Source organism: Budorcas taxicolor, chromosome 3 (genome assembly GCF_023091745.1).
Source record: "Budorcas taxicolor isolate Tak-1 chromosome 3, Takin1.1, whole genome shotgun sequence".
NCBI classification, from domain to species: domain Eukaryota; kingdom Metazoa; phylum Chordata; class Mammalia; order Artiodactyla; family Bovidae; genus Budorcas; species Budorcas taxicolor.
Genome location: NC_068912.1, coordinates 120,513,468 through 120,533,096, shown reverse-complemented (window position 1 = coordinate 120,533,096; position 19,629 = coordinate 120,513,468). Strand labels below are relative to the sequence as shown.

General features: G+C 60.0%; 1 protein-coding gene across 1 annotated transcript in view; it reads left to right on the top strand.

The window, feature by feature from the left end:
* The window catches only part of PASK (PAS domain containing serine/threonine kinase), a 32,489-nt gene that overhangs the window by 7,411 nt on the left and 5,449 nt on the right, over positions 1-19,629 (top strand). The window contains exons 5-14 of the mRNA XM_052637528.1: positions 227-367; positions 947-1,081; positions 3,079-3,339; positions 4,379-4,532; positions 9,679-9,787; positions 11,741-13,023; positions 14,122-14,279; positions 14,648-14,815; positions 16,679-16,804; positions 16,895-17,029. Of these exons, the coding sequence (XP_052493488.1) occupies positions 227-367; positions 947-1,081; positions 3,079-3,339; positions 4,379-4,532; positions 9,679-9,787; positions 11,741-13,023; positions 14,122-14,279; positions 14,648-14,815; positions 16,679-16,804; positions 16,895-17,029 (2,670 nt within the window). The remainder of the gene's footprint in view (positions 1-226; positions 368-946; positions 1,082-3,078; positions 3,340-4,378; positions 4,533-9,678; positions 9,788-11,740; positions 13,024-14,121; positions 14,280-14,647; positions 14,816-16,678; positions 16,805-16,894; positions 17,030-19,629) is intronic.

The following is a 19,629-nucleotide window of genomic DNA, read 5'->3' as shown; positions in this document are numbered from 1 at the left end:
TTCAGCGTGTGGGGTGACTTTCCTCTGAAGCGTGGCCGCACACTCCCCTCGCTTTACTACCGCAGAGTGGAGTCTGTCTGATAGGCCACTCACTCAGAGACCGTACGGTCAGGCGCCGGAGGCCTTGTTTGCGCTTTGATTAATTTCCGTACGGGAGGCGGGTGAGCAGCAGGCAGGTGTGCCCGCGGGCCGGGCTCGGGCCACTCTGAGCCCCTCTGTGTCCCAGGTGGATGTTGTGAGCCGCAGCGGGGAGAGGATCCCGGTCTCCGTGTGGATGAAGAGGGTGAAGCAGGAGCGCAGCCTCTGCTGCGTGGTCGTGCTGGAGCCTGTGGAGCGGGTCTCAGCCTGGGTGGCATTCCGGAGCGACGTGAGTCACTTTTGGGTTTCCAGCTGTGCGTCACTTTGCCACTCGGGGCCCCCCCACCGCAGCACGTCAGCACGTGGTGTCCCCCGGGGCCTTTGGGCAGGAAGAGGGCCTGGGGTCTGGAGGATGTGCCCGGCTGCCCTCCTGGTAGCTGCACTTGGGCAGGGCATTGGCCTCCCTGGCCTCTGTTCCCTCACCTATACACATGGGATATGAGCCCAGCCCCCACAGGATGGTGTTAACACTTGGATAAAGTCATACATCGCTCCCCGGGTGGTGGCTGACACGCAGGCCGCACTCAAGGCCTGCGCAGGTGTGCCGGTTGTGTGTGTGGTTCGTGAGCCTCCAGCGTGAGCCGGGCTTCCGCGGGTGCCTGGGGGAACACGCGTTTGGGAATATCTGGCAGGGGGCGGGAGATGGCATTCTGAGGGCGGCTTCCTTTGCCCCTGCACTTCCAAGGGTGAGGCAGCAGGAGCATCCACAGCCTTGCCTTCCTCTGGAAGGCACGGAGGCTCAGTGAGGTTTAAAGCTGAAGCGCAGGAAACGTGGGTCACAAGGCTCAACACCGGCTCTTCCCCCCAGGGCACCGTGACGTCCTGCGACGGGCTCTTCGCGCACCTGCATGGCTTTGCGTCTGGGGAGGACGTGGTTGGGCAGCGCATCACAGACCTCATCCCTTCCCTGCAGCTCCCCCCTCCTGGCGAGCACGTCCCCACGGTAGGTCCTCAGGGCAGGGCCCGGGCCACCGGCGCTGCCCGGCCGAGGCTGGGCCCTGTGGCCGCTGGCGTCTCTCTGGCTCCTGTCGGTCGAGTTCTCAGGCCCAGCTCCATGGCCTGCCAGCAGGGGTGTCTGCACTGCAGTCGTGACCAAGGCTCAGAGCCTCTGCGGCGCCCGCCTGGCCACCCCTGCCCCCGGTCCCCTTCCTGGAGCTCCTGTTGGGGCCTCTTTATTGAGAGGTCTGGGGGCTCAAGGAGCAGGAGTGACTGGTGGGCGTCGTCTCTCGCCCAAGTCAGGGCTGCGGGTCAGGTGGTGGCGGTCGCTCGGCAGCTCTGGAGGGCAGTGGGGATTCGGGCAGGGGTGATTCCCTCCTCAGCCAGACCCCCCGGTCCCCAGGGGCCCTGTTTTACAACTAGTGCACGGCCTTCACACAGTGATCGCGCTGCCGGGATTCATCGGGTGTCGCAATCAGCGGCCTGCAGGGTCAGACAGTCAGGTGGTCAAGCTGGGGTGAGGTCGGCTCTGCTGCTGCAGGAGATGGACCCTGCCGGGGTGTCGTGGGCTCTCCCTGGCTCTCCTCTGGCTTCCGGCTGAGAGCCGGGCCCTCCTGGGCAATGGGGTGCTGGTTTCAGTCCCTCTAGGTCGACGGGAAGCCTCCCCTCCCGCACCTTCCTCTCTTTATGCCCCTTGCTCTGTCCTAAGACAGCGGACCTCCTGAAGCCTGACGCTGTGCAGCTCAGCTGGTGCAACCACTGTAGGGGACTGCTCGGCAGCCTCTTATGCTTAACTCTGGCGTGCTGGCGTAAGTCCTTTTGGACACACTAAGTCGCTTCAGTTGTGTCCTACTTTTCGCCACTCCGTGGACTGTAGCCGCCAGGCTCCTCTGTCCAAGGGATTCTCCAGGCAGGAATACTGGAGTGGGCTGCCATGCCCTCCTCCAGGGGGTCTTTCTGACTCAGGGATCGAACCCATGTCTCTTCTGGCCCCTGCATTGGCAGGTGGGTTCTTTACCGCTGCCGCCGCCTGGGAAGCCCTTGCTTAACTCTGAACATAAGCACACTTCTGCCCCACCCCAGGCACGCATCCAGAGGAGGTGTGCATGCCAGGAGGCATGTGTTTGTGTGTGCCAGGAGGCATGCGCGCGTGTGTGTGTGCACCAGAAGGCATGTGCAGGCGCACTCCCAGCCGTCCATGCTGGATCCACCTGTCACCTTTGCCGCAAAAGAGGCTGTGCCCCTCTTTCCTCAGGGCTCACTGGGGGCCAGGGTCTTACCAGGGGAAGCCTGAGGTCTTGATTCCGCCCCCGGTCAGGGTGCAGGGCTGGTGCAGGGAGCTCCCCCATGTTCGGGCCTCGGGCCTCTGCAGATCTTGCGGGGGAACCCTTAAAAAGGAGGCAGGCAGCACTGGGTGAGGGGTAGACACAGGCCTGGGGACCGGCCGTCTCAAGAGCAGAAAGGAGCTGACCTGGAAAGCCTGTTAGACACTGGTGCGATTTGCTTGGGAGAGCGGACAGGTTCTGAGTATTTAAAGCAGAGAACCATGATGGGGGACTTGGTTGTGTGGATGATGGGGGGCCGTGGAGGGAAAGTGGAGATGGACAAACCACTCGGAGGCCAGCAGTCTGGGGAGCCCCCGCCCCACGGCTGCAGAGGTGGGTGCTAGGGGCCTGGTGGTCCAGGTAGGGAGTGGGCAGGCACTCGCTTCCTGCAGGGTTGGGAGAGGGGCCAGGCCAGTCCTGGAGCGTGGCTTGACGGCCCGTGTGCACCGTGTTTGGGCTGTTCTGGAGTGGGGAGCGGCTGTGCTGGCTTGGGTCCCGGCCCAGCCGTGGCTCTTGGTCAGGTCTCTGCCTTCCCTAGGGTTGGGGGGCGGTGGGGAGATGAGGCAGGAAGAGCAGGGTGGAGGGTGGGTGTCCCGGGGGTGCCCGCCGAGCAGCAAAGCCTCACAGCTTGGGCTACCAGAGGTGCCGCAGTGGGCACAGTGACGTGTCTTTCTTCCAGCACCTCAAGATTCAGAGGTCCGTTGGAAGAGCCAGGGATGGCGCCACCTTCCCTGTGAGCCTGAAGCTGAAGTCCCAGCCCGGCAGCAAGGAGGCTGCAGATGGCGAGGCGGCCCCCAGCGGGGGCTACTCAGCGTCCGTCTGGGTGTTCTCCACCATCAGTGGGCTCATCACGCTCCTGCCGGATGGGACCATCTACGGCATCAACCACAGCTTTGCCCTCATGCTGTTTGGTTACGGAAGGGCTGAGCTCCTGGGCAAGGTGGGCCGGGGGGCCGGGCGTGACCCCCACAGGCCTGTGCGCCGTGCCTGCTGCTGCGGGGGCCGGTTTCCCTGGGGACTTGGGCCCAGAGAGCGGGACCTCTGCCTTGGTCCCATGCCCCGCCTGTGCCCGTTTGTCTGGACCTCCGGCAGAGCTCTTGCATGTTGGGTGCCCCCCAGGAGAGGGAAGGGGCTCTGCCTGAAAGCCTGTCCCACACAAGGTCTGGTCTGAGTTCCTACAGGGTGGTGTCATAGCCTCCATGCCTCCTCCCACCATCTGGGGGCGGCTGTGGGTCGGCTCGGAGGAGGCGTCTCTGTAACCTCCTTCTTGGACTGGGCTGGACTCTGCGGGTAGGCGAGCCTCTCAGGCCGCCTGAGAGGGGCCTCCCTGGTGGTCTCAGCGGTCCTCCAGGGCTTCTGGGGAGGGGCGCGGGCCCCCACTTGGTTGAGGGGGTGGTTCACGCTAGAGGGAGAGGCTGCTGTGTGCCGTGTCACTCGACATCTGAGCAGCCCCCTGCCCCTGCCCCACGCCTGGCTGGCCCGGCTCTTGAGGTGGGTGCTGGCCTGGGCTCCCCACACCTTCCACTGAGCACCTCGATGCCCATGGGCAGCCATCCCCTCTCGCCACCCTCGCTGGGGCCAGCACTGTGTGCCAGCCAGCCAGCCAGCCAGAACTTTAACCAGAGCCTCAAAAGAGATCCTTCCCTGTTTTCTAACAGCAGTGCTAGTTTGACTTTAATGAAATAGTTCAACTGAAGTCGGTGATCACACAGTTGCAGTACTTTCTGGACAAGGGCTTCCTGCAGGAGCGTGGGGACACTGAGTCCTTGCAGGGAGTATGTGAACGCAGGCTGGTTAGGGTTTGCTAAGGGAAAGAGGACCTAGTTACGATTTCCATGATGGGCATCAGGGGTGCTTGGAACTGCTGAGAAGAGCCTGACCCAGGGTTGTTCCGGACCTCGTCCAGGCCTGCTCACGTCCTCTGCGCTCTCTGCCCAGGCGGGGCCTCGCTGAGTTCTGAAGCACCCTTTGTTTCCTAGAACATCACCTTCCTGATTCCCGGTTTCTACCACCAAATGGACCTTGCCTACGACAGCTCCTTACCTCTGCGGGACCTGGCCAGCTGCCTGGACGCTGGCAGCCAGAGTGGGCCTGGGGTCAGCACGGGAGACGAGCCTGCCGGTACAGCCCAGGGTGAGGACAGCCACCTCCTCTTCCCCGGCCACCCCCTCCACAGGAGAGGGGCTGGAGCTGGGGGTGGGCGTGGGCATGATGGGGGGGGCGGTGGTGGCATGGGGACCCTGTTCTGTGGATTTGGTGGTCTTCTGTGTCTCGTGGGCCTTCCACATTCCCAGGGGATGGGACGCTTGTGTGGGTCTCACAGCTGTGTTGGTGCAGAGCGCAGGACAGGAGATGCCCAAGTGAGTCACGTGGGCCTGCGTCCGGCGCCATGGCTAGTTGGCAGTCTCTCTGCGAGTAAGTGACGTAGCTTTATGTAAGTAGCTGAAGGTAGGACTGATGTCAGATCCGTCCCTGAGTCAGCAGTCTCGTAGGATTTGTTTAGTTTTGTCCATTTGCAGTGTTTCTTTTTAATTGAGTTACTTATTTTTGGCTGTGCTGAGTCCTGTTGCCGGGCAGGCTTTTCTCTAGCTGTGGAGACACAGGCGCCTCTCGCCAAGGTGGAGGGCTTCTCGTTGCAGGGGCCTCTGCTGGGGAGCAGCGGTGGCGCCCGGCCTCGCCACGCGGGCTCGCCCCAGACCCGGGACTGGACCTGCGTCTCTAGCACGGGCAGACGGGTTCCTTGCCCTGAGCCACGAGGGAGGCCTTCCAGTGCTTTTAACTCAGCATTTAAGATGACGCCAGTAAAAGCCCCAAGTCCACACTGGGACGCTGCAGGACCGTGTTTGGGGCGCAGTGTGGGGCTCCCTCTGTGTGGACCCCTCTCTGTTCTCTGCAGGTGGAGCCCCGGGAAGCAAAGGCCAGCGGAGGCTCCGGCAGCCTCCAGGGAGCTCAATTCTGCTCCAGGAGGCTTGACTGGGCAACGCCAGTGTCGGCTCAGGGGCCCTCCCAGGCCTGCGCCCACGGGTGCTGTCACCTGAGGGCGAGTCGGTGGAAAGACCTGGACTTGGAGGAAACACCAGTGGATTTAATACAGTCAGTGAGGGGAACTATGACTGTGTGGTGTCGGACGGGACGTGAGTGCTCCCTGTCACATGCTGTGTGTCAGCCTTAGATGTGACTGTGTGGTGTCTGACAGGACCTGAGTGCTCCCTGTCACATGCTGTGTGTCAGGCCTTAGAAGTGACTGTGGTGTCTGACAGGACCTGAGTGCTCCCTGTCAGATGGTGTGTGTCAGGCCTTAGAAGTGACTGTGGCGTCTGACAGGACGTGAGTGTCACTGTCAGATGGTGTGTGTCAGACCTTAGGTGTGACTGTGTGGCATCTGACAGGACGTGAGTGCTCCCTGTCAGATGGTGTGTGTCAGCCTTAGATGTGACTGTGTGACGTCTGACAGGACGTGAGTGTCACTGTCAGATGGTGTGTGTCAGACCTTAGGTGTGACTGTGTGGCGTCTGACAGGACGTGAGTGTCACTGTCAGATGCTGTGTGTCAGGCCTTAGAAGTGACTGTGTGGTGTCTGACAGGACGTGAGTCTCACTGTCAGATGGTGTGTGTCAGGCCTTAGAAGTGACTGTGTGACGTCTGACAGGACGTGAGTGCTCCCTGTCAGGTGGTGTGTGTCAGGCCTTAGGTGTGACTGTGTGGCGTCTGACAGGACCTGAGTCTCACTGTCAGATGGTGTGTGTCAGGCCTTAGGTGTGACTGTGTGGCGTCTGACAGGACCTGAGTCTCACTGTCAGGTGGTGTGTGTCAGGCCTTAGGTGTGACTGTGTGGCGTCTGACAGGACCTGAGTCTCACTGTCAGATGGTGTGTGTCAGGCTTTAGGTGTGACTGTGTGGCGTCTGACAGGACGTGTCACTGTCAGGTGGTGTGTGTCAGGCCTTAGAAGTGACTGTGTGGCGTCTGACAGGACATGAGTGCTCCCTGTCAGATGGTGTGTGTCAGGCCTTAGGTGTGACTGTGTGGCGTCTGACAGGACCTGAGTGTCACTGTCAGATGGTGTGTGTCAGGCCTTAGGTGTGACTGTGTGGTGTCTGACAGGACGTGTCACTGTCAGGTGGTGTGTGTCAGGTCTTAGGTGTGACTGTGTGGCGTCTGACAGGACGTGAGTCTCACTGTCAGATTGTGTGTGTCAGGCCTTAGGTGTGACTGTGTGGCGTCTGACAGGACGTGAGTGTCACTGTCAGATGGTGTGTGTCAGGCCTTAGGTGTGACTGTGTGGCGTCTGACAGGACGTGAGTGCTCCCTGTCAGGTGGTGTGTGTCAGGCCTTAGGTGTGACTGTGTGGCGTCTGACCGGACGTGTCACTGTCAGGTGGTGTGTGTAAGGCCTTAGAAGTGACTGTGTGGCCACTGACAGGACATGAGTGCTCCCTGTCAGATGGTGTGTGTCAGGCCTTAGGTGTGACTGTGTGGCGTCTGACAGGATGTGTCACTGTCAGGTGGTGTGTGTCAGGCCTTAGAAGTGACTGTGTGGCGTCTGACAGGACATGAGTGCTCCCTGTCAGATGGTGTGTGTCAGGCCTTAGGTGTGACTGTGTGGCGTCTGACAGGACCTGAGTCTCACTGTCAGATGGTGTGTGTCAGGCCTTAGGTGTGACTGTGTGGCGTCTGACAGGACGTGAGTGCTCCCTGTCAGATGGTGTGTGTCAGGCCTTAGGTGTGACTGTGTGGCGTCTGACAGGACCTGAGTCTCACTGTCAGATGGTGTGTGTCAGGCCTTAGGTGTGACTGTGTGGCGTCTGACAGGACCTGAGTCTCACTGTCAGATGGTGTGTGTCAGGCCTTAGGTGTGACTGTGTGGTGTCTGACAGGACGTGTCACTGTCAGGTGGTGTGTGTCAGGTCTTAGGTGTGACTGTGTGGCGTCTGACAGGACGTGAGTCTCACTGTCAGATTGTGTGTGTCAGGCCTTAGGTGTGACTGTGTGGCGTCTGACAGGACGTGAGTGTCACTGTCAGATGGTGTGTGTCAGGCCTTAGGTGTGACTGTGTGGCGTCTGACAGGACGTGAGTGCTCCCTGTCAGGTGGTGTGTGTCAGGCCTTAGGTGTGACTGTGTGGCGTCTGACAGGACGTGTCACTGTCAGGTGGTGTGTGTAAGGCCTTAGAAGTGACTGTGTGGCCACTGACAGGACATGAGTGCTCCCTGTCAGATGGTGTGTGTCAGGCCTTAGGTGTGACTGTGTGGCGTCTGACAGGATGTGTCACTGTCAGGTGGTGTGTGTCAGGCCTTAGAAGTGACTGTGTGGCGTCTGACAGGACATGAGTGCTCCCTGTCAGATGGTGTGTGTCAGGCCTTAGGTGTGACTGTGTGGCGTCTGACAGGACCTGAGTCTCACTGTCAGATGGTGTGTGTCAGGCCTTAGGTGTGACTGTGTGGCGTCTGACAGGACGTGAGTGCTCCCTGTCAGATGGTGTGTGTCAGGCCTTAGGTGTGACTGTGTGGTGTCTGACAGGACGTGAGTGTCATTGTCAGGTGGTGTGTGTCAGGCCTTAGGTGTGACTGTGTGACGTTTGACAGGACGTGAGTGCTCCCTGTCAGGTGGTGTGTGTCAGGCCTTAGGTGTGACTGTGTGACGTCTGACAGGACGTGAGTCTCACTGTCAGGTGGTGTGTGTCCGGCCTTAGGTGTGACTGTGTGACGTCTGACAGGACGTGAGTCTCACTGTCAGATGGTGTGTGTCAGGTCTTAGGTGTGACTGTGTGGCGTCTGACAGGATGTGAGTGTCACTGTCATGCTGTGTGTCAGCCTTAGATGTGACTGTGTGGTGTCTGACAGGACGTGAGTGCTCCCTGTCAGGTGGTGTGTGTCAGGCCTTAGGTGTGACTGTGTGACATCTGACAGGACGTGAGTCTCTCTGTCAGGTGGTGTGTGTCCGGCCTTAGGTGTGACTGTGTGACGTCTGACAGGACGTGAGTCTCACTGTCAGGTGGTGTGTGTCAGGCCTTAGGTGTGACTGTGTGGCGTCTGACAGGACATGAGTGCTGGTTGTTACACTGTGTGTCGGGCCTCAGATGTGACTCTGTGGTGTCTGATATGATGTGAATGCTCCCTGTCAGATGGTGTGTGTCTGGCCTCAGGCGTGACTCTGTGGCGTCTGACGGGACATGAGCTCTCCCTGTCAGGGGTGTTTGTCGTGCCTCGGCTGCAGTGTTGGGGCATTTCCCGTGTCATGCAGGTTCTCGGTAGTGCACGGCCTCCCTTCTCGTGCTACACCGGCCCCAGTGTGCACAAGCTCAGTAGTTGTGGTTGTGGCCTTAGTTGGTTTGTGGCGCATGGATCTCGCTCCCTTACCGGGGATCAAACCCACCTCCCTGCTTTGGAAGTGCAGACTCTTCACCACTGCACAGCAGGGATGTCCCTGGTGTTCGGTTTTTTAAAAGGTGCTTTGTCAGGCTACTGACTCTCTGAGTGACCCCTTTTCTTAACATGCGATTTCCTTCGTTGTATCTGGGTTTTTCTCTCTGGAAATACTCCTTTTTTCTTATCTGTTTTTTTTTTTTTTTCTCTGTCACTGATACTTTTTTCTCTTTTTCCAGAATCTAAGTTCTTTCAGTGTGTGTGTGATTCGTGTTCTTTGTAGGAAATGGGTGGGCGGCATCACAGGAGCTCTGCCCTCATGGTCTCTAGAGTGGACCTGTGGCATTGCACGCTTGCTCGTGGTGCCTGTCCGCCACTCCTGCCTGCGGGGGCCAGACTCCTCCTGGGAGCCTCCCCCGTGCAGGCCGCTGAGCAGCACGGACATCGCGCCCCTGGCACCCCGGTTACTGTGGTGTCCCGGCCCTGCTGTAGGCTGGCACTCCATCTGGCCTCTGGAGCCTGGGCAGAGCCAGGTGGCCCAAGTATAGTAATGAGGCGGAGAAGACCCTGTGCTCCAGAGGGAGGCAGAGGGGGGATGCTTGCCTTCTCGGGCCCCCAGGCCGGAAGGAGCGGGTGGCCTCCTGGGCAAGGGAGCAGGCTGGGCATGGCGGGGAGGCCAGTGGCCCTGAGGAGAGGAGCAGCCTCAGGCCGCAGGCCTCTGGTTCTCCCCCACAGTCAGAGAGTGGAGCTCCTGGGGGCTGTCAGCAGTGAGGGGCCCAGGCCTGGCTAGGAGCCAGGGCTGCACTGTGGGCGTGAGTCTGGCAGCGTTTCTGCGGTCAGGTCAGGCCCCCGCCCAGTGGAGAGGAGGTGGTTTTCAGTGGTATGCGCAAGCCAGTGGGAAACACTCTTTTTTGCCAGATCCAAAGGTGGACACCGAGACCCCAAAGCCAGCAGAGAGCCAGGACACATGCCCCACGGCCCCTGGGGGCTCCCTCCCCGCCTGCCCGCTGGCACCGCCCGCTCCCAGGTAAGCCCTCCGAGGGAGGGGCAGGTGCGCCTGGGAGGGGAGGGCGCTCTGGACGCAACGACGGAGGTGACACCGGCGCCCCCGCATGGCCCTGCTGCTGCCGTGCCGCTGGCCTGCTGTACGGGGAAGGAAGCATTTAGGCAGGATCCAGGGAACTGGTCCCAGAAATCACTTGACTCTGTTTGCTGTACGTTTTTAAATAACATAGTATTCTATTTAGAGGAGGAGGGTTCAGTTTGGAAAACTCAGGAAAGTGGAAGTGAGAGTCCCCTTGTGTTGTGTGCAGTGTTTTGGTGTGTTTTCAGCCAGTTTCTCATTTTGAAAAATCACTTTGAGACTGAATGTACAGTAAGGCGCCAACCTTGGCGGGCCTTTCTCCTCTCCCCTGGGACGGGCTGCTGCCGCTCTGCTTGGCGTCCCTCGCTGCCCTGGGGTCAGGACACGGGACAGCAGGGCCTGTCCTGAGCTCGGCCGGATGCCCTTCCTTGTCTCCGGCTTCTTTTGCTAGCCGTTGTGTGGGGTTTATGGACACCACACAGTTTTCTGGTTTTCTTGAAATGATGTTTTAAAGCCGTGCTATGAGAATGTGTGTGTTTAAGTTCTGAAGAAGAATGGTGAGCAGCAAAAGTGCCCCAATTTTGCCAGCCACGAGCTCCTGCCAGGCCACCTCCCCGTGCCCTTGAGGGTGGGCCCTCGCTGTACAGATGTGTGTGCTCGGACACGCCCTCCCACACGTGTGCACGTGCTGGAGGCACCGTGCATCCCCGGAGCAAGCCTGCCCCTCATGGAGCACCATGGCTTGCGGACGCAGCCCCTGCCGTTTGCGTCCACCTCTGGCTTCTGGCTTCGCTTCCGCAGTTGCAGCAGCGTGACCCCATTGGTCCCGGCTGAGCGCTCACGCGCACGGGGCAAGGAGGGGAGGGCCCCTTGCTCCTTGGTTCCCCTCCCATCAGTCCTGGCTGAGCGCTCACGCGCACGGGGCAAGGAGGGGAGGGCCCCTTGCTCCTTGGTTCCCCTCCTGTCGGTCCTGGCTGAGCGCTCACGCGCACGGGGCAAGGAGGGGAGGGCCCCTTGCTCCTTGGTTCCCCTGGAGAGTCCTGCAGCTCCTCGGAATCCCGCTCACAGCTGCCTCCCCTGCGGCGGTCCTCGAGCGGGGCCTGCCTCTCGGTGCCTCTTCTGGCCCTCTGCTGCAGTGCTTACCCATCGCTGCATGCCTGTACCCCAGCCAGGCCGGGCACGGCCACTCTCTGTTGCCCTCGGGGCCGCTGTCCGGCCTGGGCTGACCCGGGGTGGCGCCCAGCACTGCCGTGTGGGTGTTAGTGGCCGGGCTGGACCCCTGCCCGTGGCTCCGCAGTCACCTGGGGCCGCGGTGGCCTCTTCCTCTGTGCCCCCCGTGCCCAGCGTGCTGGGGCTCTGTGCTCTGGCTCCCACGACCCTGCGCCCAGCTCTCCCAGCCCCGACTCCTCTCGGCCTCCCGCTCTGCGCTGTGATCTGGTGGCGTTCGTGGCTGTCATGGTTCCTCCCCTTTCTCCCCATGCCTCCCGCCATGCGGGGCGCCTGGCCGCCCGCGGGCCGGGGAGCGTGGGGACCGCAGCCATGAGCACAGGGCCCTAGCGCTCCGGCTGAGCCTGGGCCCGGCGAGCGCGGGGACCGCAGCCTTGCGCACAGGGCCCTAGCGCTCTGGCTGAGCCTGGGCCCGGCGAGCGTGGGTACCGCAGCCTTGCGCACAGGGCCCTAGCGCTCCGGCTGAGCCTGCGTGAGCCACTGCTAAGTGGCTTTGTCTGGAGAACGTGTGCCTTTGTGTGTCATTTTTTACCTTTGTTATAGAAGTTCACCTTCTCTCCTGTCCTATTCACGGTGGTAATTGCTTTGTGCTGGTCTCTGCTGGAGGGGGAATCCATGTGATCTCTGCGGCTCCTAAGTGACTGTGTTGTCCCGCATCACAACCTGCAGGGGGGAACGCATCCCAGGAGGAAGCCGGTCACTGCCCGAGTGCCCGCGAGATGTGCCTGAGGGAGGCCCATCCGCCCGCAGTGGCCCGTCGTCACCCGAGGGCCAGCAGCGCTCCGTCTCAGAGCAAGAGCAGCCGGCAACAGCGGAGCACCTCAGCCGGGGCCTTCAGCGGGGGAGTCAATCTGAGCTGGGGGACACGAAGCTGTCTGCTTCCCAGGAAGACTCAGAAGCTGCCATCCCCGGTGCAGACAGGAGTAGTGGGGATGAGACGCACGGCCCGTGTCAGGAGGCGTGGGGGGAGCGGGGCAGCGCCAGTGATTCAGACCAGGGCCCTGACGTTGCCACGGCCGTGCCCCACACTGAGGGTCGTCTGGCTGGGCAGGGCCCCCAGGGGGAGCAGAGCGCACTGCCAGGAAGCCCATGCTTGGCCCCCAGTCCCGCGGGGACGCTGCAGCTCTTGTTCTCGACGCCGCCTTTGGACGAGCCCTGGCTGGAGGCGCGGCAGGACAGAGAGGAGCTGTATACGTGCCTGATAAAGGAGCAGCTGTCCGCCTCGAGCCTCGCGGGGCCTTGGGGCGTCTCCTACGCCGAGCTGGTCCTGATGGGGCAGCCCCCGCTCTCTGCCCCTGCGTCCTTGTCGGACCTGAGAGCCACAGAACCACGGGGCGGCCGCTCGGGCAGCTCCTCGGCCTGCTATGCCCTGGCCACTGACCTGCCCGGCGCCCTGGAGGCTGTGGAGGTCCCGGAGGCTAGCGAGAATTCGTTTTCCTGGAACCTCAAGGAGCTTGTTTTCAGGGACTGGACAGACCGAACTTCTTCTAACTGTTCGTGCGCCACGTCTGAACTGGGGGGCACACCCTCACCTTCGCTGGTGGGCTCGGACGCAGACGTGGGTGCCCTGCACAGGCAGCGGTCAGATGTGCCGGACGACCGGGAGCTGCTGCTGCTGACCGGCACCTGTGTTGATCTGCGTGGGGGCCGACGCTTCCGTGAGAGCCGCCTGGGCCTGGAGGAGACAGAGCCGTCCCAGACCTGTCTGGTGTCCTCCGAGCACCAGGATGCGAACGGCCGCGACAGCCCGAGCTGTGTACTCCCCGTGCTGGCAGCCGGCCCTGAGGATGAGTGCCCACTGGAGGCGCCTGGGCTGAGCCTCCACGTCACCTCCACGCCCGTGAGAGCCGAGGGCCCCGGCCCTGCACCCCTCAGGGCGGCCGACCTGCAGCCGGAGATCCAGGAGGGCACCTACGCGGGGAGCTGCTACCACCGGGACGGCTCGCAGCTGAGTATGTGCGGGCGGGCGGGGCTGGCGGGGCCTGCTCCCTGCTGCCCTGCTGCCCCCAGAGTGGGCTCCGTGGGGGTGGGGGGCCTCCTCCTCCTGGTGTCTTGGGGGCTTCATCCCCGGAGTAGTGTGGCAGAAATGATGAATTATTTTAAGAGAAGAACCTGAAGTTATAGTTTGCCTCCTGAAGGCCTCAAGCGCGTGTGCTGGGGGGAGCCCGGGGTCCCGGCCGCTCTGTGCGGTGCAGCAGGGGGTGGGGCCCCAGAGCCCTGGCCTCGGCAGTCCCGCCGGGCGAGGAGGCGGGGCTCGGATCTCCGCAGGCTGTTGGGCTTCAGGGGCAGCCAGGTCTGGGTGAGGACCGAGCCGCCCTCCTGTCAGTGCCGTGCCCCCGGGGTGGGGAGGGCCTCTGTGTGGCTCTGCACACTGTCTTCTGATTTTCTGGGTGAGGTTTGCCAGGTGTGGGATTTCAAGTGTGCGCGTGCTCCGTGTGCCAGGAGGCTGCCCTTCCCAGAACCTCCGCTCTGGGGCTGGCAGTCAGCCCTTTAGCTTGTCCCTTTTTATTTTCCTAGTTTTCCAGCGGTGCTGTATTTCAGCCAGTTGTTTTCCTCATTGCCAATTTCCTAGTGTTGACTACAGGGCTTTTTTCCTAACCTTAAAAGAGTTTTATGAATAATATATGTTATTTGTAGGAATACTAGAAATAAACGACTAAAAAGAAGAAAGTAAAATGACCTGTAAACCCCCTGCCAGGAAGAAGACAGTTACACTTGCTTTGCTGTGTCTCCAGGAGGCTGTGTCAGCAAACGCCTGTGCCCCGGTGGTGTGCTGTGGCGTGCAGTGTACAGAGCCGGGTGGCACCTGTGTGCGTGGCTGTGTGCGTGGAGGGTGCTGGGGCAGCTTCTCTAGGCTCATCTGCGTTGGTGGCTAGGGGCGGGTCTCCCAAGTCACTTGGCCTCTGGCTGCCCTGGAGGACAGGCCGGCCCCTGGCCCTGTGCCGGGGAGGTGTGGCTGCTGGCCTCAGCCATGCCCTTCTGCGGGCATGGGGGCCCTGCCCACGGGGCTGTGGGGCTCAGTGGGGGCCTGGTCTTGCCGCCCTCCACAGGTGTGCAGTTCGAGGTGCGGCGTGTGGAGCTCCAGGGCCCGGCCACCCTCTTCTGCTGCTGGCTGGTGAAGGACCTGCTGCGCACCCACCTGCTGCTGGCCAGCCTGCCTAGCTCTGCCCACTCCACCTGCGAGCTGCCCACGGCCAGCCTGGGGGAGGTGGGTGTCTGCGGACGGCGCCTGCTGTCCCCTCCTGCCAGCACCCTGTGCCCTCCAGGGCGGCAGAGGCTCTGCGTGGCTCCCCACACTGCTGTCCGACCTCCTGGGTGAGGCGTGAGCCGCACGTGGGCTTTCAACTCTGTGCATGCTCCATGCGCACAGTGGGGCCGGGTGAGCGCCAGTTTGGACTGGCACATTGAGGCCCTGGGTGTGCCCTCTGGACAGCAGTCTCGGGCTGGGGACCCCAGGGGCCTGAGGAGTGGGCGGGGCCGTGGCTGCCGCTCTCGGACAGGGGGCCACGGCCGCCTCCACTGTCCTTCCTTCAGCGTGCTGCGTGTGGTCCCTCAGACTTGCCTTTGTGGTTGCAGGTGCTTGGAACCAAGCCCTGGTTTGAGGAGCCCCCCAAGGCGGTGGAGCCAGAGGGGCTGGCGGCCTGCGAGGGGGCGTACTCTCTTAAGTACAGCACGCTCAGCCCGATCGGCAGTGGGGCCTTTGGCTTCGTGTGGATGGCGGTGGACAAGGAGGCGAATAAGGAGGTACAGGGCTCCTGAGAGGTGGGGGCTCTGGGTGCTGGGGGGTGGCTCTGATGCACTCGCAGCCTCCCTCCCAGTCCCACTGTGGGTAGACCTGTAGTTGCCGGGGTGTTTGGGGACCATGCTGCTTGTCCCTGCAAAGCCCCGGGCTGCCCGGATACCCCGGGCCTGGCCCGCCGCTTCCTGGGAGGGCCCGCGTGGGACCTGCCGCCACTCTTCTCATCACTGCTGGGATCTGCCACAGCCGCGTGCTTGGCTGACAGCCGGGGAGTCTGTGTCAAAGCTGTATTGGTTTTAGTGATTTTCAGTCGCTCTGTCTGGCCCTCTGCGGGCACTGACGCTTGTGCCCCTCTCTCTGTTGCTCACATCTCATCGCCTTCTTTTCCTTCCTGCCGTCACCTTGACTCGGACCTGCAAAGCCGTGAGGAGTAACAGGTATGCCGCCCAGCCTCCTGGTGGTCCTCTGCCCACTCCAGTGACTCCTTTCATCTCTTGATGGATACCTTTTGTTTGAGGCTGTTTCATTTTCAGTTCACTTTTTTTAAAATTTAAGGAATAAATGTTGACTTAGGCCAAATGACTTTTCAGCATCTATTGCAATGATCATGTTTTGTTTCTTTTATTAATATGTGAGTAACCACAGTCAACTTTTATACATAGACTCAATCCTTTATTGCCTCATAACATTTTTTAGTGTGTTGCCGAACTTGGCTTGCTAATGCATATTCTTAATGTTTATATTTGTTTGTTCGGCGGCTCTGGATCTTAGTCGCAGTTTGTGGTCTAGTTCCCTGGCCAGGGATCAAACCCGGGCCTCCTGCATTGGGAGTGCAGAGTCGAAGCCCCAGGACACCAGGGGAGCCCCTGGGCTTGCTAACGTTTCTGTCCGGGGTTTTCTCATTCATATGCGTGCGTCTGCGCCAGCCCTGTGGGGCCTGCGGAGCTGGGGACGCCGGTGGCGGCTGGTGCCGGGGCGTCACGTCCGCAGGTGCTCCTGGCCAGAGCTGCTGCCTCTGCTCACCTCACTCTCGTGCGCACGCGCTCTCCTCTTCGCCGGACCTGCCAGAGAATTGCTCACGCTTTTCATCAAGCATTTCTTTTCTTTATGTTGCTTTTCTGGTACTTTCTGTAAACTTCGCTATTTTTCTAGCTTCTTGGATTGAGTGTGTGTTTCTAAGCTGTGACTTAATACTGAGCGCTGTGCTGTGTGGCGTTTTCTGAGTGTGCTCACACCTCCTAGAGGTTTAAACACACTGCTCCGGGCGTCGCGTGCTTCTTGGCGGACTCGAGTTAAGTTTCTGTTGCCATCTTTATTTATCTGAGGGTGGTCATCTCATTCTCGTCAGCAATCCAGTGGGCACTGTGGGCTTCCTTTTTCTTTTTTGTGGCTGCACCACACCATTTTTTCCACATATTTGTCTTGTGTCCGCCCATCTTGTGGAATTCTCTGGTTAGTTCTCCAAACCAACATGACTGACATTTTTGTTCATTTTCTGCCAGTTCTCAGGCCTCTTATTTCATTTTCTTGGCCGGGACATCCAGTCCTTGGTTGAGAAATAGGTGACGTGGGGTATCTGGGGAACACCCACCCCAAGACCTGCAGGGGCTGGTCTTGTCATCAGCCCGCCCAGTTCCTCCGTTACCCCCATCCTCCCGCTGTGCAGGTCGCGCGGGTCCACTCGGGACTTCCGGCTGGCTTCTGACTTGCTCCTGGGCCCTCACGCTGGACGGTTATTATTAGGTTTCTTCCTTCACGTCCCAGGACTCATGGGGGTGGAGGTGGGGGTTAGGTTGGAGGTGAAGGCTCCACAGCTGCTGGGGGGCCAGTGGGAAGGGCTGCAGTGACATCCCTTGTCTCTCTCGTAGGTGGTGGTGAAGTTTATTAAGAAGGAGAAGGTTTTGGAGGACTGTTGGATTGAGGACCCCAAGCTTGGGAAGGTCACTTTAGAGATAGCCATCCTGTGCAAGGTGGAGCATGCCAACATCATCAAGGTGGGGTGCTGTCTCATGTCTGTGCCCGAGCGCGCTGCCCTGGAGGTGTCCTGGCAGGGCCGGACCCAGCTTGTCTCTCTCTCTCAACAGGTGCTGGACGTGTTTGAGAACCAAGGCTTCTTTCAGCTGGTAATGGAAAAGCACGGCTCTGGCCTGGACCTGTTTGCATTCATTGACCGCCATCCCAGCCTCGACGAGCCCCTGGCAAGCTACATCTTTCGACAGGTAAGAACAGGCCTGGCCACCTGGGCCCAGGACTCCAGAGTCAGTGATGCTGGACCCAGCCTCCGGTTTGGGGATGTCACTGAGTAGAACACGTGTTTCGAGAAGAGAATTCTGCTGTTGAAGTAGAGAGAGTGAGGTTGGGGTTGGGGAGGAAGAGTGAGGCCAGGCGTCACCCTGGGGTGACCGAGGATGTGGGGTGAAGATTAAAGTGTATTTATATTCAGATGATACCCACCCAGCCTCAAGAGGAGCCAGTGTAGCTCTCAGATTGGGCTTGCAGGCTGTGCATCTGATCTGAATCCTTGTCCACCACGGGGAGACCCTGCTCATTTGTATGTGGCCCTCACTCGAGCCAGCATCTCACAGGACTGCTGGGACTAAATCAGAGGGTGCAGAGGCCCCTGTGCAGCACGCCCGAGGCAGGCGCACGGGAGGTGCTGAGTGGATGGAGCTGTCCAGTTAATTAACCTGCAAAGATTGTGGTTCTGGCCATCTCGGTTTACACTGAGTATTTGTCTTGGTTTCTTTCGTGTCTATCCGTGTACTGATCTTAGTCTGTTCCTTATTTTTTGGAAAGGGAGAGTAGCCAGCTATGTAGAAAGGTGTCCTGTGAAAGAGAAATTGGGTGTTGGGGTGGGGCGGGGGGAGACAACAGTTCTTTGGTTTGGGGAATGTGGGAGTTTCATTCCAGATGATTCCTTGCTCCCTGGAAAAGGTGGAGGGATGCCAGGGGGTGCGGAGTAGGGGGATGTGACCAGTCCACAGGTTTGCTCTTGGTTTCCTGGAGCTGACTTGGTTTCTAATAACAGCTTCCATGAACTGATATTTCTTCCCCAAAGCTATGAACGCCCAGAAATCACTGGATTTCTGAAATTAAATTTCTGAGGCACCTACTTGTAAGTTTTGGTCATCACAGTTCTGCCCAGAGAATGCCACCTCTGCCTGTCTTCCTCCTCTGGAAGGGTATACAGGCGTCTCCTTTACTCGAGAGTAGAGGTTTGTTTCTGAAATCTTCATGGCAAACAGGTTTCCGTGTGACACGACATGTGGGCTCGCTTACCCACAGCTGCTGCCCGACTGCTGTTCAGGGCTGCTGATGCCTCTGACTCTATGACCGGTACTGCTTAACTTCTGCAATAAGTCTCCACGGCCCTTTCGTAAATCAGTGTGCACAGTGAGCATCAAGTGTAAATATGGACTCAGGGCTCTACAGAACGGCAGTGTCCCGTGTAAGTGTGTGCGTTGCCTCCAGCCCCAGGTCGCGTCTGCTCGGTGTGCGGCCTCCGTGGTGCGCGGCCCTCCTCCGCGGTGCGCGGCCCTCCTCCGCGGTGCCCGGCTCTCCTCCTCGGTGAGCAGCCCCCTCGGTGCGTGGCCCTCCTCCGAGGTGCGCGGCCCTCCTCCGTGGTGTGCGGCTCTCCTGCGCGGTGTGCGGCTCTTCTCTGTGGTGCGTGGCCTCTGCGGTGAGCGGCCGGCCTCCACGGTGCGCGGCCCTCCTCCGCGGTGTGCGGCCTCTGCGGTGCGTGGCTCTCCTCCGTGGTGTGTGGCTCTCCTGCGCGGCGCGCGGCTCTTCTCTGCGGTGCGCGGCCTCTGCGGTGCGCGGCCCGCCTCTGCGGTGTGCGGCTCTCCTCCGTGGTGTGCGGATCTCCTACGCGGTGCCCGGCTCTCCTACGCGGTGCGCGGCTCTTCTCTGCGGTGAGCAGCCTCCGCGGTGCGCGGCTTTCCTCCACGGTGCGCGGCCCCCTCGGTGCGCTCTCCACGGTGAGCAGCTTCTCCTCGCATCCAGGCTCGTTGGCTCTCTGTAGTTAATAACCCTCAAAGTCGTCGATATTCAGTGCAACGTGCGGTTTCTGCTCCCCACTTGGAGCCTCGTACGTATGTGTGCATGTGTGTATGTCGATGTATGTACATACACGTGTGAGTGTATGTGTATATGTGAATGTGTGTGCGCGTGCACATCTGTGCAGCGTTGCACGTGCATTTGCACACATGTCTGTACACACATGTGCAGGCATGCACACATTTGCATGTATGTGTATGTAAACATGCGTTCGTTCATTTATTCTGGCCAAGCCAATAGAACGCTCACTTTTGCTCGTGCTGAGTCTTCGTGCCTCTTTGGACTGTAGCCCACCAGGCTCCTGGGACTTTCAAGGCAGGAATACTGCAGTGGGCTGCCATTTCCTCCTCCAGGGGATCTTTCCAACCCAGAGACTGAACCTGTGTCTCCTGTGTCCCCTGCATTGCAGGCAGATTCTTCATCTGGTGAGCCAGTGGAGAAGCCATCTTTATTTATTTAAAGTTAACTAATTCAGTTTAGTTTGTCTGCCATTAATTGTTGCTTCTGACTCAAAGATATTCATTTGTAAATGTAAAATTGTCTCTAATGATGTGAACGACTGTGTCCATGAAATCACTGTGCTGATCGGTACAGCTGGTGTCCACGTTATGAGTGGGGTCAGAAGTCGTACTAATTTTACTTAAACTTCACTGAGCTGCTACTGCTGTTGATTTCCCTCACCACACGTGCAGTGCGGGCAGGCAGCGGCACATCCTAGTAACTACCCTCTCACGGTGGAGACAGTGGACACTGCGCTTGGCCC